Here is a 27650-nt window from a genome sequence, read left to right on the forward strand (position 1 = left end):
CAGAGACAAAACATACCCGTAATAAAAAATAAAAGAAGACAATTCAAAACTGAGTGCTGAATTGTTATAACGAACACTGCTACAGAAAGTCAAAGAAAGGAAAACTAACTGGGCCCTAGAGTAATGGTAGATGAATTCAAGGAGGAGATAAAATCTAATCTAGCCCCTTAAGGGACTGGTAGGATTTAGTAAAGAAAGAGGTATTTCTTTACTTTGGTAAAGGAAAAGCACTCAGGTGGAAAACAAATGGACTGATGCATTCACTCATTCATTTGTTCATTTATTCATCAAACAAAATATTTTTCAGTGCCTTCCATACTCAGGCACTATATTAAGTGTTGAGGCATAGTGGCAAACTAGGACCATAACCAGTGAGCCTACTGGTAAGGGGATGGGTGGCTTACAAAAAACAGGCAATTGTAATACTGTGGGATGACAGATGCTAAGGAAAGGATGCTATGATGGCTTTGAGGAGTGACACTTAACAGAGGAAAATCAGAGCAGATTTTGGTATAGCATAAAATCTATGCAGATAGACTTGAAACATTAATAGGACACGCCATGTGATGGAGGGAAAGGGAATTTTTTGGTAGAAGGAAAAGCATGTGCCAAGGTCAGGAAGTAAGAAAGAGCATGAGAAATGAGAATCACATACACAGACTGAGAATAAGCTGTTCCAGCTGTAGTGGAGGCTTTGTGTAGGCCTCCACAGGGAAACAGAGCAGGTGACCCAGGTTAAGGAAGCCTGGGATGTGAAGAGTTCTGACCTCCTGTGGGAAACTGAGCACATGTTCCACCAGGAAAGGTGACATTAGGAAAGCATACCTGGCGTGGAAAATGGACAATGTGGAAGCCATTCCGAAGAGAGAACCGGAAGCCATTCTATGATGCAGAAGAGAGAAGCTGCAGGTGCCTCTCTCCTTCAAGGGGAAGCACTCAGCCAGAGCAGAGAACCAAGGACGAAATGCGGGGGCTGAGTAGGGGCAGCGATGGAAGGGCGGGGATCAGTGACGAGAACAGAAGGGGCAGGACCATGGGGTCTGACAGTCAACACTACGCATAGGGAGCTATCCGAGCCAGTCACAAGCTGTATGATCTTGGGCAAGTTACTCTAAAACTGAAAGATCTCATTTCTTTTTCTGGGGGGATAATAGTTCCTATCCCCAGCCCACCCCACCCCCAACACAGTATAAGGACATAGACATTAATGTACGAAAAGTATTTGGCAGACAGCAAGGCATATAGTAAACACGCAATGACCAGCAGCTCTTTGTTGTTACAAAATTCTACCGGTCTCCTTGAATTTCTGTCTCTTGTCTGCACATTATATTACCTTGTCTCCTCAGCCACTCAGTCATGTCTGATTCTTTGCGACCCAATGAACTGCAATCTGCCAGGCTCCTCTGTCCATGCAATTTTCCATTCAAGAATACTGGAGTGGGTTGCCATTTCCTTCCCCAGGGGATCTTCCTAACCCAGGAAATGAACCCACATCTCTTGGGTCTACTGAACTGGCAGGTGGATTCCTTACCACTGCAGCACCTGCATTATATCACCTTATCATGACTCCTTCCCACCACTGTCTGTCTGGCTAACTGTTCCTCAGAAGCCTTTTCTGATCCCAATACAGCATCAGGTAACCCCCACACAGCCCCTGCACTCCACAACCTCCTATCACTCTAGCATAACCATCCAGTTAGTTGTTTATATCCACTAATGCATGTTTATAGACACTAACATTAATCTCCACGAGTTCAAGGATCTAGTCTGACTCATAATCCTAGCATTCTGCTAGACATATATCAGACATTCAATAAATAATTATAGAGTGAATGAAAACATTCTGTGCTGACTGTGGCATGTGATAAATGCAGAAAAGAGAATCTAGAAATAAACCCACCACATGTAGGTCAACTAATCTTTAAAAAGGGCACCAAAAACAATGGGGAATGGGTGGTGTCTTTAATAATTGTTGTTGGAAAACTAGATATTCACAAGAACACAAGTAAAACTAGACCTCTATCCTAGACTACTCGAAATCTAACTCAAAATAGATTAAAGGCTTAAATGGAAGATCTGAAACTGTCACACTCCTAGAAGAAAACATGGGGAAATAGCTACTTAGCATTGCCCCTCGTAATGATCTTTTGGATATAACACCAAAGCACAGGCAACAAAAGCAAAAATAGACAAGTGGGATTACAACAAACTAAAAAGTTCTTTCACAGCAAAGGAAACCAATTAACAGAGTGAAGAGGCAATCTGTGGAATGGGAGAAAATATTTGTCAACTATATATCTAATAAGGGGTTAATTTCCACATTATATAACAAACACATATAACTTAACAGCAAAAATACAAACAACACAATTACAAATTGGGCAAAGGGCCTAAACAGATGTTTTTCTAAAGAAGACACACAGATGGCCACAGACACATGAGAAAGCTACCAACGTCACTAATCACCAAGGAAATGCAGACTGAAACCACAATGAGGCACCACCTCAGACCTGCCAGGATGGTCTGCATCCAAATGGCAAAAGATAACAAGCGTTGGTGAGAATCTGGAGAAAAGCGAGCTCTCGCACACCACTGATGGGAATGAAGTTAGAGAAGCCACTGCGGGAAACAGCATGCGGGCTGCTGAAGGAATTAAACACAGAGCCACCACGCTGAGCCAGCAGTCCCACATCTGGGCATGTATCGAAAGGAGACGGAACCAGTGTTTCAAGACATGTCTGCTCTCCAGTGTGCTCACTGCAGTACTGTTCACCATAGCCACGACATGGAAAGTGTCCATCAGTGGATGAGCAGGTGGAGAAGGGTCCACATACTACTACTCAGCCATGAGAGAAGGAAATCCTGCCACTTAAGACAACATGGATGAACCCGGAGGACATTAGGTTAAGTGACATAATCCAGACAGAGAAAAGCAAATACTGTATGTTTGCACTTGTATCTGGAATTTTAAAAAAAGTCAAACCGACAGAAGCAGAAGGTAGAACGGTGGTTGTCAGGGGCAGTCTGGGTGGGGGGTTGGGGAGTGGAATGAGCAGATGTTGAATAAAAAAATGCCAGCTTTCATTTATAAGATGAAGAAACCCACCACAGCCACGCACTACAACTAGAGAATAGCCCCCACTTGCCACAACTAGAGAAAGCCCGCAGACTGCAACAGAGACCCACAGCAGCCAAGAAACAGATAAACATATATACAATTTTTAAAAAAGGTATCAGACAAAGTGCAACAAAATAAAACAAACCAGGAAGAGGAAATTAATAAAAGATAGCAATAATGAAATTAGGAAAGAGGAAATAATAAAGTCAATGCTTTTAAATACTAATAAGCAATGCCTTTGTGTGCCAGACTTAAAAAAAGAGAGAGAGCTAAACTATACATGCTTAGAAATAAGAAAGAAAACATAAATACAGAATCTGGAAAGATGCAAAGAACTCTAGGATATTACTAACTTTGGTAACAAGGAAACATTTGGAATGGGTAAAGTTTTTTTTCCCAAGCAAAATAAGAATCACCAAAACAACCTAAGAACAAGTGAAATCTGAATATACCAAGTACCATAGAAGAGAAGGGAAAGGTAACTGAGATCTGCCCACGAGACGTCAGCTACACATACATGTACACAGTTCAGTTCAGTTCACTCAGTCGTGTCCGACTCTTTGCAATCCCATGGACTGCAGCACGCCAGGCCTCCCTGTCCATCACCAACTGCTGGAGCTTGCTCAAACTCATGCCCACTGACTCAGTGATACCATCCAACCATCTCATCCTCTGTCATCCCCTTCTCCTCCTGCCTTCAATCTTTCCCAGCATTAGGGGCTTTTCCAATGAGACAGCTCTTCCCGTCAGGTGGCCAAAGTATTGGAGTTACAGCTTCATCATCAGTCCTTCCAGTTGAATATTCAGGTCTGATTTCCTTTAGGATGGACTGGCTGGGTCTCCTTCCTGTCCAAGGGACTCTCAAGAGTCTTCTCCAACACCACAGTTCAAAAGCATCAATTCTTCAGTACTCAGCCTCCTTTATAGTCCGACTCTCATATCCATACATGACCACTGGAAAAACCGTAGCTTTGACTAGACAGACCTTTGTTGGCAAAGTAATGTCTCTGCTTTTTAATATGCTGTCTAGGTTGGTCATATCTTTTCTTCCAAGGAGCAAGCGTCTTTTAATTTCATGGCTGCAGTCACCATCTGCAGTGATTTGGGAACCCCTCAAAATAAAGTCTGTCACTGTTTCCAAGTTCCACATCTATTTGCCACAAAGTGATGGGACTGGATGCCATGATCTTAGTTTTCTGAATTTTGAGTTTTAAGACAACTTTTTCACTCTCTCCTCTTTCACTTCCATCAAGAGACTCTTCTTCACTTTCTGCAATAAGGGTGCTTTCATCTGCATTTCTGAGGTTATTGATATTTCTCCCGGCAGCCTTAATTACAGCTTGTACTTCATCCAGTCCAGCATTTCTCATGATGTATTCTGCATAGAAGTTAAATAAGCAGGGTGACAATATAGCCTTGACGTACTCCTTTCCCAATTTGGAACCAGTCTGTGGTTCCATGTCCAGTTCTAACTGTTGCTTCCTGACCTGTATAGTTTTCTCAAGAGGCAGGTCAGGTGGTCTGATATGCCCATCTCTTGAAGAATTTTCCACAGTTTATTGTGATCCACACAGTCAAAGGCTTTGGCATAGACAATAAAGCAGAAGTAAATGTTTTTCTGGAACTCTCTTGCTTTCTCCATGATCCAGCAGATGTTGGCAATTTGATCTCTGGTTCCTCTGCCTTTTCTAAATCCAGCTTGAACAGTGAACTGAGAAGTTCACTGTCCAAGTACTATTGAAGCCTTGCTTGGTTTGAGTATTACTTTACTAGCATGTGAGATGAGTACAATTGTGCAGTAGTTTGAACATTCTTTGGCATTGCCTTTCTTTGGGATTGCAATGAAAACAGACCTTTTCCAGTCCTGTGGCCACTGCTGAGTTTTCCAAATTTGCTGGCTTATTGAGTGCAGCACTTTAACAGCATCAACTTTTAGGATTTGAAATAGCTCAACTGTAATTCATCACTGCCACTAGCTTCGCTCGTAGTGATGCTTCCTAAGGACCACTTGACTTTGCATTCCAGGATGTCTGGCTCTAGGTAGGTGATCACACTATTGTGGTTATCTGGGTCATGAAGATCTTTGTGTATTGTTGCTACCTCTTCTTAATATCTTCTGCTTCTCTTAGGTCCCTACCATTTCTGTCCTTTATTGAGCCCATTTTTGCATGAAATGTTCCCTTGGTATCTCTAGTTTTCTTGAAGCAATCTCTAGTCTTTCCCATTCTATTGTTTTCCTCTATTTCTTTGCATTGATCACTGAGGAAGGCTTTCTTATCTCTCCTTGCTATTCTTTGGAACTCTGCATTCAAATGGGTATATCTTTCCTTTACTCCTTTGTCTTTTGCTTCTCTTCTTTCTTCAGCTATTTGTAAGTCCTCCTCAGAAAACCATTTTGCCTTTTTGCATTTCTTCTTCTTGGGGATGGTTTTGATCACCGCCTCCTGTACAATGTTATGAATCTTAGTCCATAGTTCTTCAGGCACTCTATAAGATCTAATCCATTGAATCTATTTGTCACGTCCACTGTATAATCGTAAGGGATCTGATTCAGGTCATACCTGAATGGTCTAGTGGTTTTCTGTACTTTCTTCAATTTAAATCCGAGTTTGGTTCATGATCTGAGCCACAGTCAGCTCCTGGTCTTGTTTTTGCTGACTGTATAGAACTTCTCCATCTCTGGCTGCAAAAAAAATATAATCAATTTGATTTCAGTATTGACCATTTGGTGATGTCCATGTGTAGAGTCTTCTCTTGTGTTGTTGGAAGAGAGTGTTTGCTATGACCAGTGCGTTCTCTTGGCAAAACTCTATTAGCCTTTGCCCTGCTTGATTCTGTACTCCAAGGCCAGGTTTGCCTCTTACTCCAGGTATCTCTTGACTTCCTACTTTTGCATTCCATTCCCCTATAATAAAAGGACATCTTTTTTGGGTGTTAGTTCTAGAAGGTCTTGTAGGTCTTCACAGAACCTTTCAACTTCAGCTTCTTTAGCATTACTGGTTGGGGCACAGACTTGGATTACTGTGATATTGAATGGTTTGGCTTGGAAACGAACAGAGAGCATTCTGTCATTTTTGAGATTGCATCCAAGTACTGCATTTTGGACTCTTTTGTTGACGATGCTGCCAACTCCATTTCTTTTAAGGGATTCTTGTACACAATAGTAGATATAATGGTCATCTGAGTTAAATTCTCCCATTCCAGTCTATCTTAGTTCACTGATTCCTAAAATGTTGATGTTCACTCTTGGCATCTCCTGTTTGACCTCTTCCAATTTACCTTGATCCAGGAACCTAACATTTCAGGTTCCCATGCAGTATTGCTCTTTATAGCATTGGACTTTACTTCCATCACCAACTTTCACATCAACAACTGGGTGTTGTTTTTGGTTTGGGTCTGTCTCTTCATTCTTTCTGGAGTTATTTCTCCACTCTTCTCCAGTAACTTATTGGGCACCTACTGACCTGGGGAGCTCATCTTTCAGTGTCACATCTTTTTGCCTTTTCATACTGTTCATGGGGTTCTCAAGGCAAGAATACTTAAGTGGTTTGCCATTCCCTTCTCCAGTGGACCACGTTTTGTCAGAACTCTCCACCATGACCTGTCCGTCTTGAGTGACCCTACATGGCATGGGTCATAGTTTCATTGAGTTGGACAAGGTTGTGGTCCATGTAATCAGACTGATTAGTTTTCTGTGATTGTGGTTTTTATTCTGTCTTCCCTCTGATGGAGAAGGATAGGAGGCTTATGGAAGCTTCTTGATGGGAGAGACTGACTGAGGGAGGGGGAAACTGAGTCTTGTCCTGATGGGCAGGGCCATGCTCAGTAAATCTTTAATCCAATTTTCTGTTGATGGGCAGGACTGTGTTCCCTCCCTGTTGTTTGACCTGAGACCAAACTATGGTGGAGGTAATGAAGAAAATGGCAGCCTCCTTCAAATGGTCCCAAGCACACACTGTTGCACTCAGTGCCTCCAACCCTGCAGCAGGCCACCGATGACCCACGCCTCTGCCAGAGACTCTCAGACACTCACGGGCAAGTCTGGCTCAGTCTCTTGTGGGGTCACTGCTCCTTTCTCCTGGACCCTGGTTTGTACACAGTTTTGTTTGTGCCCTGCTAGAGTCTGTTTCCCTAGTCCTGTGTAAGTTCTGGTGGCTCTGTGGTGGGGTTATTGGTGACCTCCTCCAAGAGGGCTTATGCCACACCCAGGTCTGCTGCACACAGAGACCCTGCCCCTGTGGCAGGCCATTGACAATCCATCCTTCCGCAGGGGACACTCAAACACTCAAAGGCAGGTCTGGCTCAGTCTCTGCGGGGTCTTGTGGTGGTCACGAGGTTTTGTTTGAGCCTTCCGAGCATCTGTGGTGGGTTGGAGTTTGATTGTATACTTGATTTCATCCCTCCAACCATATTGGTGGTACTTCTCCTTTGCCCTTGGATGTGGGGTATCTTTTTTTGGTGGGATCCAACACTCTCCTGTCCATGGTTGTTCAAAAGTGAGTTGTAAAGAAAATGAGCACACGCCCTTCTATTCTGCCATCTTGGAGTGGTATCTATCTATCTATATATACACATTCTCCCTTATAGTCTTTTCCATTTTGGTTTATCTTCACTGGTTCAATATCAAGATGGTTTCATAGCTAAGTTCCCTCTAATCTTTAAAGACCTGTAATTCCAATATTATTTAAACTATGGCAGACCACTCATAAATATGGAAAACTCCTTATTTATGTTAGAAAGCCAACATTACTGTATAACAAGCTGGTAAAAAGAGAACTATATACAAATCTCATTTATATACACAAATCTTAATTTCTAAATAAAATATTACCACGTAGAAGTCAGTAATATATTAAAACTGTTGAGTATGACTGTTATATGTTGAAGTCCCAGCCATTATTAATACCTTAGAATGTGATCTTGTAAATAGGATCTTTACAGAGGTAACCAAATAAAGAATGAGGTCATTAAGGTGGACTCTAACCCAATATGACAGGGATTCTATAAAAAGGGGAAATTTGGACGCCAGAACAGACATACATAGAGGGAAGACGGTACGAAGAGACAAAGAGAAAGAAGGAAAGCTGGCCATGTGAAGACAGGGCATTGGAGCAATATGTGCACAAGCCAAGGACTGACAGAGAGTGTTGGCAAATCACTAGAGGCTGTAAAGAGGCAAGGGTGAGTTCTCCCCCAAAGATTTCAGAGGGAGCACAGTCCTATTGAGACTTCCCTGGTGGCTCAGAGGGTAAAGCATCTGCCTACAGTGCGAGAGACCCAGAAAGATCCTCTGGAGAAGGAACAGGCAACCCACTCCAGTACTCTTGCCTGGAAAATACCATGGATGGAGGACCATAGTAGGCTACAGTCCATGGCGTTGCAAAGAATTAGACACGACTAAGCCAAAGTACTGGACTTTTAGCTTTAGCATCATTCCTTCCAAAGAACTCCCAGAGCTGATCTCCTTCAGAATGGACTGGTTGGATCTCCTTGCAGTTCAAGGGACTCTCAAGAGTCTTCTCCAACACCACAGTTCAAAAGCATCAATTCTTTGGCGCTCAGCCTTCTTCACAGTCCAACTCTCACATCCATACATGACCACAGGAAAAACCATAGCCTTGACTAGATGGATCTTAGTCGGCAAAGTAATGTCTCTGCTTTTGAATATGCTATCTAGGTTGGTCATAACTTTTCTTCCAAGGAGTAAGCAAAGAGTTGGACACAACTGAGTGACTGAACTGAACTGAACTGAAGCTACTCATGGGAAATAGATGGGGAAACAGTGGAAACAGTGTCAGACTTTATTTTTGGGGACTCTAAAATCACTGCAGATGGTGACTGCAGCCATGAAATTAAAAGACGCTTACTCCTTGGAAGAAAAGTTATGACCAACCTAGATACCATTTTCAAAAGCAGAGACATTACTTTGTCGACTAAGGTCCGTCTAGTCAAGGCTATGGTTTTTCCTGTGGTCATGTATGGGTGTGAGAGTTGGACTGTGAAGAAGGCTGAGCGCCAAAGAATTGATGCTTTTGAACTGTGGTGTTGGAGAAGACTCTTGAGAGTCCCTTGGACTGCAAGGAGATCCCACCAGTCCATTCTGAAGGAGATCAACCCTGGGATTTCTTTGGAAGGAATGATGCTGAAGCTGAAACTCCAGTACTTTGGCCACCTCATGCAAAGAGTTGACTCGTTGGAAAAGACTCTGATGCTGGGAGGGATTAGGGCAGGAGGAGAAGGGAACGACAGAGGATGAGATAGCTGGATGGCATCACTGACTCGATGGACGTGAGTCTGAGTGAACTCCGGGAGATGGTGATGGACAGGGAGGCCTGGAATGCTGCGATTCATGGGGTTGCAAAGAGTCAGACACAACTGAGTGACTGAACTGAACTGAACTGAAGCTATTTCACTTTCTTTTTCTTTTCATAGTCCTATCGACACTTTGATTTCAGACTTCTAGCTTCCAGAACTATACTACAGTAAGTTTCTACTGTCTTCAGACACTCAGTTTGTGGCAGTCTGTTATGACACCACTCGAAAATGAATATAATAATCAAAAAGGTTTATTCCAGGAATTTAAAGGTGGATCAATATCAGGAAATCTATCAATCACAGTGTATTACACATCAGAAAACTAATAGACAAAAACTACATGATGTCATGTATTTTGAAAGGGCATTTGATAAAACAGAAGCAAATCTTTAAATCTCTAAGTAATTTCAGGAACAGAAAGACATAATAAAGACCATAAATCAAGAATATTATCCTGAATAGTAAAACTCCAAAATCAGAAATTAGACAAATTTGCCAATAATCACTATGATTACTTAATATTCTCTTGGAAATTTCAGCAAGTTCAATATGACAAAAATTACTGGTATTAACAGTAGAAGAGATACAACTATTTTTGTTGATACAACTGCATAAGTCAAAACACTTAAGGACCTCTAGTAAAAAGCTTACTAGAATTAAAAGATAGTTTGACTTTTTTTCTGTATTTACAGTAAGTTTTTGGATATGGAAAAAGGAAAATATTCCACTTACAATAGTGACAGGAAATATAAAATACTTGAGAATAAGTTTAAAAAGAAAGGCACAGAAACTATATGAAGAAAACTGTAAGGTCTTATTGAAAAGCATAAAATAAGAGATGAAGAAAGAGAAAGCCATGCCATATTACTGGATAGGGAAATTTACTTTTATAGAAATGCCAATTCTTTCAAAGATAATATATAAGCTTAATTCAATTCCAAATAGAATTCAACAGGAAATTATCAGGAGAAACTGGATTAATTGAGCCTAACATTTATTATAAAAATATTTAACTGGATTCCTATTTTATATTACATGCAAAAGTGTAATTCAAATGAATTAAAGATTTAGATGAAAAATATAAAAATCTTTGAAGAAATTATACATATTGTCCAGAAGTTAGAAGAACCATGTTACACAAGGAAGGAAATTCAGGAGCTATAAACAAAAAATTGTACATGTTTGACAAATAAAAGTTTAAAACATTTCATATGACAGATATAAAAGTTATAAACAACAAATTAGAAAAATGCTGTTATAAACTGACAAGAAAAAAAGAAAGCCCCAATAAAATGAGTTTAAGCTTTGCCCAAGAAAAATGATCAAAAAATATAACTAAGTCATAGTATATTGCCAATAAATATGCAAAAATATGCCCTCTGCAGTCAGGGAAATGTAAATTAAAAGACTATTGAGAAATCACTTTACACCCATCAAGTGAGCAAAAATTTAAAAGAGCAATAACACCTATTGCCAGTAAGGATGAAAGAAAAGGTTACTCTCTTACAGAGATGGTAGAAATATGACTTGACAATAAACATTTTAAAATTAAAAGATACATATCCTATGAATCAGCAATTGCATTCTCAGGAAGCTATTCCAAGATGTTTTTCACAGTATTGTATATCTGTGTAAAAATCTAGAGATAGATAGAGTTGTTAATTATGAATGAATTACAGTTAACCCCTGAACAACATGAGTTTGAACTGTGTGGATTTGTATACGGGTTTTTTCATTTTTCCTAAATATGCACTGCAGCACTACACATCTGCAATTGGTTGAATCCTCAGATATGGAGGAAGGCTGGCTGTAAAGTTAGCTTCAGACTTTTGACTGCATGGAGTCAGTACCCCTAACCCCAACTGTAATTCTAGAAAAATAGCTGAATTTTTTCTTGAAAATCATGGGATATTCTTAAGCTACTATATATAATCAGATAAGACCTAAACCTGCTCACTTAGAAGGATTAACAAAGGATATAAGACACAGAGGTGTACGAAATGCAATCTATTTTTTAAAAAAGTTAAAACCCCTGAATAGGTATATGACTACACACACACACACAGACACACACACACATGAAAAAACATAAAACAATGCATACCAAAGAGTTAACATGTTATCTAATGGATCGGTTATGAGGTGGCTGGAGACATGGAGGGAAGGGGAGAAACGAGAAAAAGAGTGACAACACTCAATAAAATCACTGGTATATGAGTTATGCTTCAATTCATTAAAATGCATATGTATTTTACATGAGTATATATGTTTTTTTCTGAAAAATTAAGAAAAATAAAAGATGTTTCTCTACTGACTTGTAGAGATATCCATGATATATAGTCAAAAGGCAGTTTAGAATAATGTATATATTGTTGTTATTGTAATCATCTAATCCCTTAGTTGTGTGTTACTGTCATCATCTAATTACTTGGTCTATCTCTTTTGCGACCCCATGGACTGTAGCCTGAGAGGCTCCTCTGTCCATGGGATTCTCCAGGCAAGAATACTGGAGTGGGGGAGGGCAAGGGTGGGATGATTTGGGAGAATGGCATTGAAACATGTATAATATCATATGTGAAACGAATCACCAGTCCAGGTTCTATGCATGATACAGGATGCTCGGGGCTGGTGCACTGGGATGACCTAGAGGGATGGTATAGGAAGGGAGGTGGGAGGGGGGTTCAGGATGGGGAACACGTGTACACCCATAGCGGATTCATGTTGATGTATGCAAAACCAATATAATATTGTAAAATAAAAAAAAATAATAAAATTTGAGTAAACCATAAAAAAAAAAGAATACTTGAGTGAGTGCTATGCCCTCCTCCAGGGGATCTTCCCAACCCAGAGATCAGACCTGAGTCTCCTACATCTCCTGCACTGGCAGGTGGATTCTTTACCACTGAGCCACCAGGGAAGGCCCAATGTAAATGTTATACATGTATTTCTGTAAAAGAACACTCAACCCATCCCATCTAAGTGTTTGCACAAGCAAGGAAAATGTTTTATAGAATGCAATACAGTAGTTGGTTAGCATTGAGGATCTCTGGAGTCCAAACTGGGATTGGGGATGGACACAGGGATAATTAGCAGCTTCTCTACACATCTTTCTGTGTTTTATTGCTTGAAAAATTGAAAACAAATAAGCAAATAGAGCCAAATGCCGACAGCAGTCAGAGTGAAGTGGCTTAGTGGGGGCTGTAATGAAGCAGAACACACAACTACAGACATTCATACTGAGATTCTGAAAAATAACACAAAAATCACTTTTTTTGAGAGAAAGAGAGAAGAAAGACATAGATGAAGGCAGAAACCAATTTAACTTTTTTGTGTATGCAATTTAGGAAAAACAGTCCTTGCATCACATAGACTTTCTGGAACAGACAGGGGAATCACACATCCCTTATTTTTTATCTATACTCCAATGGGGCTTCCCTGGTGGCTCAGGCGGTAAAGATTCTGCCTGCAGTGAGGGAGACCTGGATTTGATCCCTGGGTTGGGAAGATCCCCTGGAGGAGGGCATGGCAACCCACTCCAGTATTCCTGCCTGGAGAATCCCCATGGACAGAGGAGCCTGGTGAGGTACAGTCCATGGGGTCCAAAGAGTCAGACACAACTGAGTGACTAAGCATAGCATAGCACATACTCCAATCACAGGATCCATAACAAAGTGCAAAGAAGAATGCAGAAAGCTTCCAGAGTGATTCTATTCTTTGAGGCTAGATTGTGGACTATTAGGAGAATTAAGGACATACTATCATAGAAATACAGTATCATCACAGAACTCTTTGATGCAAATTGTAGTGATATTTTTTGCATCTATCTCCTGAAGCAAAACAAATAAAAGCAAAAATAAACAAATGTGACCTAATTAAAAGGAAACTCCTTGGAAGAAAAGTTATGACCAACCTAGATACCATTTTCAAAAGCAGAGACATTACTTTGTCTACTAAGGTCCATCTAGTCAAGGCTATGGTTTTACCTGTGGTCATGTATGGGTGTAAGAGTTGGACTATGAAGAAGGCTGAGCGCTGAAGAATTGATGCTTTTGAACTGTGGTGTTGGAGAAGACTCTTGAGAGTCCCTTGGACTGCAAGGAGATCCAACCAGTCCATTCTGAAGGAGATCAGCCCTGGGATTTCTTTGGAAGGAATGATGCTAAAGCTGAAGCTCCAGTACTTTGGCCACCTCATGCGAAGACTTGACTCATTGGAAAAGACTCTGATGCTGGAAGGGATTGGGGGCAGGAGGAGAAGGGGACGACAGAGGATGAGACGGGTGGATGGCATCACGGACTCAATGAACGTGAGTCTGAGTGAACTCCGGGAGATGGTGATGGACAGGGAGGCCTGGCGTGCTGCAGTTCATGGGGTCACAAAGAGTCGGACACGACTGAGCGACTGAACTGAACTGAACTGAATGACAAATTGAAAAGACAACCTACTGCCAGCAAATCTGGAAAACTCAGCAGTGACCACAGGACTGGAAAAGGTCAGTTTTCATTCCAATCCCAAAGAAAGGCAATGCCAAAGAATGCTCAAACTACCGCACAATTGCACTCATCTCACGCACTAGAGTAAAGAAATGCTCAAAATTCTCCAAGCCAGGCTTCAGCAATATGTGAACCATGAACTTCCAGATGTTCAAGCTGGTTTTAGAAAAGGTAGAGGAACCAGAGATCAAATTGCCAACATCCGCTGGATCATTGAAAAAGCAAGAGAGTTCTAGAAAAAAATCTATTTCTGCTTCATTGACTATGCCAAAGCCTTTGACTGTGTGGATCACAATAAACTGTGGAAAATTCTGAAAGAGATGGGAATACCAGACCACCTGACCTGCCTCTTGAGAAACCTATATATGCAGGTCAGGAAGCAACAGTTAGAATTGGACATGGAACAACAGACTGGTTCCAAATAGGAAAAGGAGTACGTCAAAGCTGTATATTGTCACCCTGTTTATTTAACTTCTATGCAGAGTACATCATGAGAAATGCTGGGCTGGAAGAAACACAAGCTGGAATCAAGATTGCCGGGAGATATATCAATAACCTCAGATATACAGATGACACCACCCTTATGGCAGAAAGTGAAGAGTATCTAAAAAGCCTCTTGATGAAACTGAAAGAGCAGAGTTGAAAAAGTTGGCTTAAAGCTCAACATTCAGAAAACGAAGATCATGGCATCTGGTCCCATCACTTCATGGGAAATAGATGGGGAAACAGTAGAAACAGTGTCAGACTTTATTTTGGGGGGCTCTAAAATCACTGCAGATGGTGACTGCAGCCATGAAATTAAAAGATGCTTACTCCTTGGAAGGGAAGTTATGACCAACCTAGATTAGCATATTCAAAAGCAGAGACATTACTTTGCCAACAAAGGTCTGTCTATTCAAGGCTATGGTTTTTCCAGTAGTCATGTATGAATGTGAGAGTTAGACTGTGAAGAAAGCTGAGTGCCAAAGAATTGATGCTTTTGAAGTGTGGTGTTGGAGAAGACTCTTGAGAATCCCTTGGACTGCAAGGAGATCCAACCAGTCCATTCTAAAGGAGATCAGTCCTGGGCGTTCTTTGGAAGGACTGATGCTGAAGCTGAAACTCCAATACTTTGGCCACCTGATGCAGAGTTGACTCATTGCAAAAGACTCTGATGCTGGGAGAGATTGGGGGCAGGAGGAGAAGGGGATGACTGAGGATGAGATGGCTGGATGGCATCACCAACTCGAGGGACATGAGTCTGGGTGAACTCTAGGAGTTGGTGATGGACAGGGAGGCCTGGCGTGCTGCAATATATGGGGTCACAAAGAATAGGACATGACTGAGCGACTGAACTGACTGAACGCAAGGAAATATTTGCAAATGATATGATCAATAGGGGTTAATATCAATAGTATGTAAACAGCTCATACACTCAACATCAAAAAAACAAACCACCCAATTAAAAAATAGATAAACTGAATAGATATTTTCCAAGGAGAACATTCAGGTGGCTAACAGGCACAAGAGATATTGCTCAACATTCTTAATCATCAGAGAAATGCAAATTGAAACCACAATGAGATGATCACCTCACACCTGTCAGAATGGCTATCATCAAAAAGAATACAAATAACCAAGCTGGTGAGAACATGGAGAAAACGAAATCCTCATACAGTTGATGGGAATGCAAATTGAGGCAGCCACTGTGGAAAACAGTAAAGAAGTTTCTCAAAAAACTTAAGATAGAACTATCTTACGACCCAGCAATTTCACTCACAGGTATATAAATATCTGAAAAAAACAAAAACATGGTTCAAAAAGATACAAACACCCCAATGTTCATAGCAACATTATTTACAGTTGACAAGATATGGAAGTAACCTAAGTGTCCATCAACAGATGAATAGATAATGATGGTGTGGTACATACACACACACACACACACACACACACACACACACACACTGGAATACTACTTAGCCATAAAAAGAATGAAATTTTGCCATGTGCAACAACACGGATGGACTTGAAGTGTATTATGCCAAGAGAAATAGGTCAGAGGAAGACAAATACTGTATGACACCCTTCCATGTATAATATAAAAAATATAACAAACAGTGAACATAACAAAAAAGAGATTCACAGGTATAGAGAGAGCAGGAGGGAATTAAGAGGTATAAACTATTATGTATAAAATAAATTATGAGGATATATTGAACAACACAGGGAATGTAGCCAATATTTTATAATAACTATAAATAGAGAATAACCTTAAAAATTGTGAGTCACTAAGTAGTATACCTGTAACTTCCATAATATTGTAAACCAACTATACTTCAATTAAAAATTCAAAAATAAAAATACTGACAAAGAAAGAAAGACAGTATCCTGACTTAAGAAAGGACCATGGAGAATGCCTAATCCAACTTCATCACTTTACAGTGAGGAACCAGAGGCCAGGTTAAGCAATCGCCTTACTTGGATCCCCTGCATTCCCTGCATTGGCAGAAAATTATTTCATCTCAGAATTTTTACTCAAAACAAATAAATGATAAACAAGTACCTATGATATTTTATTAGTTCAATAAATAAACGTTCTCCTATTTCATACGTAAAAAACCAAACCTCAACTGTTGTATTAAACAACTGAAAAGAAAGGCACTCAACCTGTGTAAGTCGTCTTGTGTAAGCCTGTAAAGGCCCCAGTTAAAAACCACAAGGTCAGCCCTCAATCGTTCACTGATCCATTCTTCTTTTTATCCAACCAACATTCACTGAAGACTGTCCCCCTGACGCTGGGAGGCACTGGTGACACGTTAATAAGGCACCACTCGGTCCTTGTTCCCCATCTGGGGGGGAGTGACAAGCTATGAGACAAATTGGCCCAAGTGCGGCTGGAGCTACCTGTCCGGACTGGAGTCTCAGGGGCAGGGCATCAAGCGGAGCTGACGGGAGTCGGGCCATGCGGGGTGTAGGAGTCCAGACGCAAAGGCAAGGACAGTAATATATGTTTGAGGAAATAATTTGAATCGAGCCCCATTCAAGAAAAGAACAAGGAGAAAACCAGAAATTCAAATGGTCCAGCCTGCAGAGAAAAGTAAATTCCATCCAAGTACAAGATACTTTGTCAGCCCGACTCCTGCACGCCTGACAGGCGGGAGGCGTTCAGTGAACAGTATCTGGCCAAGGAGGAAGCCCTCTGTTCAAGCTACGGAGCGGCGTCAGCACATTACCATGTACCGTCCGGGGTCCAGGTCTCCCATCATGCCTTTCAGGTGAGTGTTTTCCGTCCTGACAGCTTTGTACCTCGTATCCAACATCTGAAAGGAGATTAGTAGTTAAAAGTGAATGTAAAATTCATAATAAGAGCCCACAATTCTATGAAAATTAATTTTACTTTGTTTTTTTAAAATTTTATTTATTTATTTATTTATTTATTTTTTACTTTGTTAATATAAATATTTTCTGAGAGTAGCTAAGGGAGACCCTTAGGCAGGCGCATCATAAATCGGGTGTCCTCATTCAGTTCTCTGATCTTCCGCGGGCCCCACTGCACCCTCCTTTCCTGGTTGCTGCCAAATTAAAAACAAACTATACTGACTGGTTACCCTTTCCCCTTCCCAAATTCCATTTCTCACTTCTGTTTTTTTATGGTATGCAAATTATCACCAGAAAAAAATCACAATTTTAAAAACATGCTTGAATAACACTGTCCATTAAGTTTCTTCATTACCTGATTAATTTTTACAACATGCAAACATGATTTCATGTTGTTTTGTTCTTCCTGATACTCCTGCCAAATTTCCTTCTTTTTTTTGTGACTACTGCATTTTGTCTCCTAATTTATTTCCTCCCTAATTTCTTCTACTTGACAGTACTTAGACACAGCATCTGCCCCTTTATTTATCTAGGGCTCATTTCTACATAAAGCACTTTCCTTAAAAAGATTTACTTTTGTAAATTACAAAATATGTTCTCCTTGACAAAAGTCTAAAAATATAGAAGAGTATAAAGGTTAAAATGAAAACCATTCATAATCCAACCACCTTGATCACTTGCTGCTGCTGCTGCTGCTAAGTTGCTTCAGTCGTGTCCGACTCTGTGTGACCCCAGAGACGGCAGCCCACCAGGCTCCCCTGTCCCTGGGATTCTCCAGGCAAGAACACTGGAGTGGGTTGCCATTTCCTTCTCTAATGCATGAAAGTGAAAAGTGAAAGGGAAGTCGCTCAGTCATGTCTGACCCTCAGCGACCCAATGGACTGCAGCCTTCTAGGCTCCTCCATCCATGGGATTTTCCACTGTTAACACCTGTAAAATATCATTTCCTATACAGTGCAGCCAATGCTATCATCCCATCTATGTAATTTTCCTGTGTATTTTACAGGTTAATCACAGTTTAAGGCTTATAAGAGGGCAAAGCCAGAATATTTTCTTATTTTTACAATACATCGGATTTAAATAGCCCTGTTATTGACTTTTTGCATGGACTGTAGCCCACCAGGTTCCTCTGTCCATGGAATTCTCAAGGGAAGAATACTGGAGTGGGTTGCCATTCCCTTCTTCAGGGGATCTTCCCAACCCAGGGATCAAACCTGGGTCTCTCGCATTGCAGGCAGATTCTTTACCATCTGAGCCACCAGGGAAGCCCCAGTAATTGTCATAGATCTAGAAAATTATTGAATGGTGCTCTCAAAAACTATATTTGGGGTAACGGACAGAGGAGCCTTGTGGGCTACAGTGCATAGGGTCGCAAAGAATTGGACACAACTAAATGACTAAACCACCACCACCACCACAGGATTGAGGGAATTTCAAAATAAATAGGAGGGGAGGGAAGAAGGAAGGGAAGACTTAGAAGTCACTTGTAGTATCTGAACAGTAGGATGTTATAATTGCTGTTTTTTCCCCATGAACCATGCTATATGCATTAAGTGAATAGTCAGTGTATATGAGCTAATCTTCATTTTCAATATCCATTTTTCAAAATTCTAAAATAAAGATATGAAATGGGAATGAGAAGTGTCCACGAAAAGCTGGAGCAAAAGCCCTTTTTAAGTTAAAAATGTTAATTGACGAGAACTAAGGAAAACAAATTCAGGAAGCAATCTGACTACTGCATGCTGCTGCTGTTGGGGGTGATCACATGGGTCATAAGAAAACGATAGTCTGAGATTTACAGAAATTACCACGTGCTGTCACTTGCTTCCCTGGTTTTTGGTTGATGACACTTTGCGCTATCTCACCAAGGTGTTACGTGACTCCACAAGGCATTTCTGTGCTGCTAGACTCAGAAACCACAGAAGAAATAGAATGCTTTCCGTAATCAGTAAGGAAGGTGACTCTGCACTGAACAAAGGTGACCTGGACAGGCACTCCTGCCCTGTGCATACCTGTTGTTTCGATAGCATTTTCTCTTTTATCTCTAGCTCCATTTTTAACTGTCTTTCCAGAAGGGCAGCTTTCTTCATGACAGTTGCTATAGTGATCTCCTTCTGATGAAGCTCCTGTGTTAGGTCAGAGATTTCATTCCTCATTCTTTCCTGCTCAGAGCTGTGGTACTCTTCCTCCTGATAGAGATGACTTCTTATCTGCAGCAGATATTTTCCAGAAAACAGCAAGAAATCCTTCGGAAGGCAGCTGAAAGGGTTCACTGGCCATATGCTGTCTTTCTATCCTACCTTAAACTTAGGCAGACCCCACCTTACCCCCCTTTTCTGATCAATGCTGAATTTAAAAGATACTTACAATAATGATTCATTTACATTTTCCTTCCACTTTCAAAATTTCTTTTTCACTGCTACTTCCTATTGTATACAAGTCATCACCAACTACTAATAGCACTTTGATGACTACTTTGACAGGAAGGTGGGGAACGTGTTATCTAGCACTTTCCCCCAGCTTCACTGACGTATACTTGGTATATGGAAAACTGCACACAGTTCACGGATAAAATCTGGTGAGTCTGGACATAGACATAATAATCATTACAGTTGTCTTTAGAAGTTTCTCTGTGTCCTTTTGTGGTTTTATGAGTAATTTTGTGTGTGTGGTAAGAACACTTTTCTACCTTTCTAACAAATCTTTATCTGTACTGTTGACTGTTGCACTGTGTTGTGCAGCAGATGTGGAACTTACTTGTCTTGTGTAACTTACTTTATACCCATTAAACCACCACTCTGGGCTTGGTGCCATGGAAGAGTGCTGGACCTTCCACCCAGAGACTGACAAACCAGTTTTTAGGGAGAAAAAAGTTGGCTCAGAGAAGGGACTTGCTCAAAGTCATAAAGCTATTAACTGGAACAACGAGGTATAGAACTTAGGACTGTTGGCTCTAAATTCCGTGCTTTTTTTTTTTTGGACTAAATTGTGCTGTACTATTTGTGACTGAACACTGCGTTTTTCAGAATCATGTTATAATAAATTTCAAACTTCATGTGTTCATGAAAAAGCACCACCCACTTTTCTTAGCCTGTGGAATCTCATATTCTTAACCTCCCATGGTAGAAACTGCTGGGTCACCCTGGACTCCTCCCCTCCCTCATCCTCCCAAATCAAGTCAGGTAGGAAACATGGTCCTTCTGTTTCAGCCTCTCCTAAGTCCTGCCTCTGCTCTCCATTGCTACTACCTCTGTCTTAGTTCAGCCTCCTCTCATCTGCCTAGAAATCATCTGCACTCCTGTGGACCACAGGCCTCCAGGCTCCTCTGTCCATGGAATTTCCCATGCAAGAATACTGGAGCGGGTTGCCATTTCCTTCTCCAGGGGGTTTTCCCGACCCAGGGATCAAATCCATGTCTCCTGCATCTCCTGCATTGCAGGCAGATTCTTTACCACTGAGCCATCTGGGAGGCCCTCAGAAATCCCTCACCATTTCTAATTCACTGTCTCTGATTCTTGAGGTTCTGAGATAAAGTACATAATTACTGCTCTCAAAAAAAGAAAATCACAGTCCATTAGGGGAAGCAGGAAAATAAACAGTTACAACCGAGTGCAGCAACCAGTACCAGCAGCCTGTGGTGGAGCAGTGCTTACTCCAGCCGGTGGGCGTCAGGATAGGTCCCAGAGGAAGGGGCTTGGGACTGACATTGAGGGGTGAACAGAAGCCCAAGGGAAGAGAGAGGTGGGGATGGGCTTCCAGGCAACGAGGGCAGTGAAGGAAAGGGGTCAGAGGGAGGGACACGCTCGGTGAGCCAGAGGCAGCCTGACGAGGCTGGACTCAGTGCGCTGTGAGAAGTAAGGCCGCAGGTTAAGCAGGGGCCATGCACAAAGAGATTTATATGAATTTACACCAGGGAACTTCCTTCAAAAACTTTTTTTCATTTCTTCTTTAAAAATTTCAAGACATAATCTCTAAAAGATTAAGAGTGTGCTCTCTCTCTTCAAACATAACCAGAATAATGTCTTAAAGATATTAACAACTCTTCAATATCATATAATACCCAGGCAGTATCAAATTTATATTTGTATTAGAGGTGTGATAAATGTTTTTCAAATTTATTTGTTTGAATAGAGATCTAAATCTGGTGCACGAATTGAGACCAGCTCCTATATTTTTAAAGCCTCTCTTTCTGCCTGCATGCCTGTGTTCTCTAATTACTCTACATACATCATTTTACTTAATCCCTACAATCTCTATTTTCCAGATTAGACAGAAAATCGACGTATGTAACTGTTCATAAGTCACATTCCTGGTAACAGGCAGTCCGATTACACTGTGCTATGTAACTTGTCTGAGTAGAGCCCTAGAATGTGGTTCCCACATTGGAAAAAAGCCAGAGTGGGATGACCTAACATGGAAAGTACTTGGGTCAGGAAGGCAGGTGGTCCAGCTTCAGGCTTCATACCACCAATCTCTCACCTGGATCTATTCTTTACACTAACATTTTTAGAATTTCAGAGTTGGATGTAACCTTGGAAATCATGTGGTCTAACTCCATCATTTAAAAAAATAAATGAAAAAACGAAAAAAAAGACTCTCAGGGAAGGAACTGGCTGGGTCTAAATTACCCAGTCGTAAGAGCAGAAGCATAGACTAGGAGGCTGAAGTACAAGCATGCTCATCCCAGGACAGTATTACACATCTTGTTTCGTCCCCCATCTCCTCTCTCCAATTTTTTTCCTTACAATTTATCTGATGAACACTGGGGTTGTTCTATAATGTGTCTCAATTGGGTTTTATGAGCATCCTTCCAATGTAGACTGAAGAACTATACAAAAAAGATCTTCATGACCCAGATAACCACGATGGTGTGATCACTCACCTAGAGTCAGACATCCTAGATTGTGAAGTCAAGTGGGCCTTAGGAAGCATCACTACGAACAAAGCTAGTGGAAGTGATGGAATGCCAGTTGAGCTATTTCAAACACTAAAAGATGATGCTGTTAAAATGCTGCCCTCAATATGCCAGCAAATTTGGAAAACTCAACAGGGGCCACAGGACTGGAAAAGGTCAGTTTTCATTCCAATCCCAAAGAAAGGCAATGCAAGAATGTTCAAACTACTGCACAATTGCACTCATCTCACACACTAGCAAAGTAATGCTCAAAATTCTCCAAGCAAGGCTTCTACAGTACATGAACAGTGAACTTCCAGATGTTCAAGCTGGATTTAGAAAGGGCAGAGGAACCAGAGATCAAATTGCCAACATCTGCTGGATCATCAAAAAAGCTAGAGAGTTACAGAGAAACATTAACTTCTGCTTTATTGACTATGCCAAAGCCTTTGACTGTGTGGATCATAACAAACTGTGGAAAATTCTTAAAGTAATGGGAACACCAGATCACCTGACCTGCCTCCTGAGAAATCTGTATGCAGGTCAAGAAGCAACAATTAGAACTGGACATGGAACAACAGACTGGTTTCAAATTGGTAAAGGAGTACATTAAGGCTGTATATTGTCATCCTGTTTATTTAACTTTTATGCATAGCACATCAAGTGAAATATCGCGTTGCATTAAGCACAAGCTGGAATCATGATTGCCGGGAGAAATATCAATAATCTCAGATACGCAGATGACACCACCTTTATGGTAGAACATGAAGAAGAACGAAAGAGCCTCTTGATGAAAGAGAATGAGGAGAGTGAAAAAGTTAGCTTCAAGCTCAACATTCAGGAAACTAAGATTATGGTATCTGGTCCCATCACTTCATGGCAAATAGATGGGGAAACAATGGAAACAGTGACAGACTTTATTTTTGGGGCTCCAGATCACTGCAGATGGTGACTGCAGCCATGAAATTAAAAGACGCTTACTCATTGGAAGAAAAGCTATGACCAACCTAGACAGCATATTAAAAAGCTGAGACATTACTTTTCTGACAAAGGTTCATCTAGTCAAAGCTATGGTTTTTCTAGTAGTCATGTATGGATGTGAGAGTTGGACTATTAAGAAAGCTGAGCACTGAAGAACTGATGCTTTTGAACTGTGGTGTTGGAGAAGACTCTTGAGAGTCCCTTGGACTGCAAGGAGATCCAACCAGTCCATCCTAAAGGAAATTAGTCCTGAATATTCATTGGAAGGACTGAGGCTGAAGCTGAAACTTCAATACTTTGACTACCTGATGAGAAGAACTGACTCCTTAGAAAAGACCCTGATGCTGGGAAAGATGGAAGGCAGGAGGAGAAGGAGACGACAGAGGATGAAACAGTTGGATGGCATCACTGACTCCATGGACATCAGTTTGAGTAAGCTCCAGGAGATGTTTACGGACAGGGAAGCCTGGCGTACTGCAGTCCATGGGGTCACAAAGAGTCAGACACGACTGAGCAACTGAACTGAACTGATGTAGCTTAACATGTTCTTAAAATAGCACTTCTAAAATGTGGGAAAAAATGAATATACTATCATGAAGAAGGAGTAAGGTATTTTTTTTATTATTTTCACAACATTTAGATATTAAAGCATGTTATAATTCAAAACTCTTTAAATGAGTTTAATTTACCTAGCTCTAAATGACTTTCGGCTTTATTAAAAATGTCAATTTTATCACAAAATTAGTGACTAAAAATCATTCTATATTGAAAAAAGAGAAAAATAAAATGCTTGCAAGAGTCATAAAATATGGCTATTGTTGGTTTTATTATAGAATGAAATGCTCTCTCCCAAACACTTCCTGGAAACTATAGCTATTTACACGCAATTTATTTGCTAGCTTTTCTGCACAGCAATGTGTCATCTGGAGGTCTCCCAGAGCTTGTGCAGAGATTTGTGCCTGGCATTCTCTCCCTCCATATCAAAACTAGGCAGAACCAGTAGATTCCATCTGTCACTAAGCTGTATTACTCTACCTAAATCTATAAGGTTAAGAACAGTATAACTATACTTTGAGAGGCTTTAATCAACCTTTTATCATAAGGTATTCACTGGAGTCTCCAGTAAAGAATAGTTTTACAAATATTTTAAAATATCAGTAAAATCAGTTCCAGGAGATTATGTGAAAAACATAAGAAAAATGTTCATTAATTCATAACAACTTTTTTATAATTAATAGTTGCCTCATAGTCAATTTTTCAGGAGATGGGACTTATCTTTTACATTATTGTATTTCCTCAGAAATAAGCAGAATAGCACTAGTCCTGAAGTGAAGTGAAAGTCACTCAGTCATGTCTGGCTCTTTTCGAGCCCATGGACGATAGTCCATGGAATTCTCTAGGCCAGGATACTGGAGGGGGCAGCCTTCTCCTACCAGTATCCTACTAGATACTCAATAAATGTTTGTTGAATTTATACAAACAACAGAATTTATGACCCTATACAATTATGGGAGCCCTCAGCGTTAATATTGATTTGGTTGCTAAATATTTCTTCTCCCTCATTGTGTTCAGGCACTGTGCTGGGCACTGGATGATAATTCAAAGCCATGCCCAGGTTTTTCCTACTTTTAACTATTGTTTGGACTATACAATAATGAATATGCTGTGTAATCCTTAAACCTAAAGATTAGGGAAGTGAGCAGCAGCCATGATAAACTTATGGGAAAAACAGCTACTTTGGAATTTTACTAGAGGAAGAAGAGAAGGTAATTTTCTGTAGGAGAGTTGAAACCCACAGGGTCTTCCAGGGCAGTGTCCAGGTCTTATCCATATTCCTGTTCCCAGCTGCTGGCAAAGTACTTGCCACATGTTCAGTGTAACCAACAGAAACAGCAGCGAACATCTATTAGGCGCTTCCCTTGAGCTAGGGAGGCCATGTTCTAAGCACTTTACTTGCATTATTTTCTGGATTTTAACTTAAAGGAAGAGTATGAACTCTAGAGCCAGACTGTCTGGATTCAGATCTGGCCTCTGCCACTTAATAGCTATAATATTGGTGGAAATTACTGACCTTCTCTGTGGTTTAGTTTCCTTAAATATAAAACAGGATAGTATTAGTACCTACTTTATCAGATGGGAGGGCTTCCCTGGTAGCTCAGTTGGTAAAGAATCTGCCTGCAATGCAGAAGACCCAAGTTCAATTCCTGGGTTGGGAAGATCCCCTGGAGAAGGGAACGGTTACCCACTCCAGTATTCTGGCCTGGAGAATTCCATGGACTGTTTAGTCCATGGGCTCACAAAAAGTCGGACATGACTGAGCGACTTTCACTTTATCAGACGGTTGTGAGGAATGTAAGAATTAGGTTTTGCTAAGCCCTTAGAACAGCTTTTGGCACATGGCAAGAACAACTTAATGTTAGTTGCTCAGTTCTGTCCAGCTCTTTGCACCTCCGTGGACCAGGGCTCCCCGGGCTCCTCATTCCATGGAATTCTCCAGGCGAGAACCCTGGAGTGGATAGCCATTCCTTGCTTCAGGGGATCTTCCTGACCTAGAGATCGAACCAGAGTCGCCTGCATTGCAAGCAGATTCTTTACCCTCTGAGCCACCAGGGAAGCCCAAGAATTGTTTAAGTAGCAGCTAGTATTAGCTCATTTACTCCTCATCATGACCTTATGAAGTGAACTGAAGTGAAATCAAAGTCGCTAAGTCATGTCTGACTCTTTGCGACCCCATGGACTATACAGTCTATGGAATTCTCCAGGCCAGAACACTGGAGTAGGTAGCCTTTCCCTTCTCCAGAGGATCTCCTCAAACCAGGAATCGAACCCAGGTCTCCTGCATTGCAGGCAGATTCTTTGCCAGGTGAGCCACAAGGGAAGACCCATGACCTTATGAGGTAGGACTAATTAGTTCAGCCCCAAACTAGAAACAGGACCTTGAGCAACCGGCACAGGCAGCTTCCTCGTTTATGCGCCTGGCATGCGGCTGAGTGCCTGGCCGAGCTATCGCTCTTGCCACCAGCTGCCTTTCACGGAGCCTCCGCCCTCTACCTGTCATGAGCAGTGTCCCAGCAGTACTGGTGGGTGACCTGAGTCTGTGCTCCCCACAGCTGCGTACTGAGAAGTGTCAGAATTAGCAGCTCGGTAGGTTATTGTCTTAGGAGAAAATACATCAACAGCAGGAGGAAGAAGGGAGTGAGAGGGAAGAATTTTTTCCCCTTTGTATTCAAAGATTTCAGATCTGCCTGGAAGAATGGAGCTCCTTATTTGCCATACCTTGTCCAACTCTTTTTCATGATCTGGTTGATCTGGGGTCACCGAAAATAGCTCTTTCCTTTTTTTTTCTGATTCTTTAATAGATGGTGAATAAGATGATTCAAGTCTACAAATTAAAATGAATAAAAATTAAACTTGATAAATTGTTATGATTACATTGTTAATTTAGGCCATCGTAGGCTGCAGAGACAGATTATTAATCTGCTGGAGACATTTCTAGTTACACACATGGAAAGTTCTAATACACTGAGGTCCCATAAGTATTTACATGTTTAACTGAGTGCAAATAATAGTGTTAGTGAAAATAAAACACTGTAATTAATATGGAATTTCAATTATACATTAAATATTGGCTGAATACTCAATTTGCATATGTAGATAAGATTTTTGTATAAGAAGAAAAAGACTGTTTCATATAATAAAATAGCTTGGGAGCCAGTATAAAAAAGGAAATACACCTGACCTGCTTCTACATTGTGGAAAGGAACTATGTCAGGATATGTCCGAGGGGAGCAACTACTCCATAAAAGTGATCCAAAATCATTAAATCTGACAGTCTATCCAGAGAAAGCTCAAATAGTCTATTCTTCAGCTGCTCAATTTATAAAATGGAATAGTAACCACATATGGGCACTAGAGAGGAAAGGCAGGAACTAGTATGAAAAGTACACTTTCCACGGGAAATTTGGAGAACTAGAAACAGGTAATGTTCATGTCCACATCACGGAGACTAGTAAAATAAAAAATCACTGAAACATGAAAAATAAAGATAACCATGCTGCCAAAGAACTAAACAGACATTTCTTCAAAGAAGACATGCAGATGGCTAACAAACACATGAAAAGATGCTCAACATCACTCATTATCAGAGAACTGCAAATCAAAACCACAACGAGGTACCGTCTCACACTGGTCAGAATAGCTGCTATCAAAAAGTCTACAAACAATAACTGCTGGAGAGGGTGCAGAGGAAAAGGGACCCTCTTACACTGTTGGTGGGAATGCAAACTAGTACAGCCACTATGGAGAACAGTGTGGAGATTCCTTAAAAAAACTGGAAATAGAACTACTTTATGATTCCCATTCTGTCATTTTCCTCTATTTCTTTGCATTGATCACTGAGGAAGGCTTTCTTATCTCTTCTTGCTCTTCTTTGGAACTCTGCATTCAGATGCTTATATCTTTCCTTTTTTTCCTTGCTTTTTGCTTCTCT

General features: G+C 40.9%; 1 protein-coding gene across 8 annotated transcripts in view; it reads right to left on the reverse strand.

Annotated features, from left to right (window-relative positions):
* Window positions 1-27650, reverse strand: part of DEUP1 (deuterosome assembly protein 1) — a 126996-nt gene that overhangs the window by 37579 nt on the left and 61767 nt on the right. For 6 of the 8 annotated variants that reach the window (XM_069565176.1, XM_069565177.1, XM_069565175.1 and 3 more), the window contains 3 exons: window positions 26438-26543; window positions 19299-19496; window positions 17142-17228 (listed from right to left, as the gene is read on the reverse strand). In XM_069565176.1, the coding sequence (XP_069421277.1) occupies window positions 17142-17228; window positions 19299-19496; window positions 26438-26543 (391 nt within the window). The remainder of the gene's footprint in view (window positions 1-17141; window positions 17229-19298; window positions 19497-26437; window positions 26544-27650) is intronic. The other 2 variants (XM_069565181.1, XM_069565179.1) reach the window with 2 other exon arrangements.

This window comes from Ovis canadensis, chromosome 21, assembly GCF_042477335.2.
Source record: "Ovis canadensis isolate MfBH-ARS-UI-01 breed Bighorn chromosome 21, ARS-UI_OviCan_v2, whole genome shotgun sequence".
Taxonomy (NCBI): Eukaryota; Metazoa; Chordata; class Mammalia; order Artiodactyla; family Bovidae; genus Ovis; species Ovis canadensis.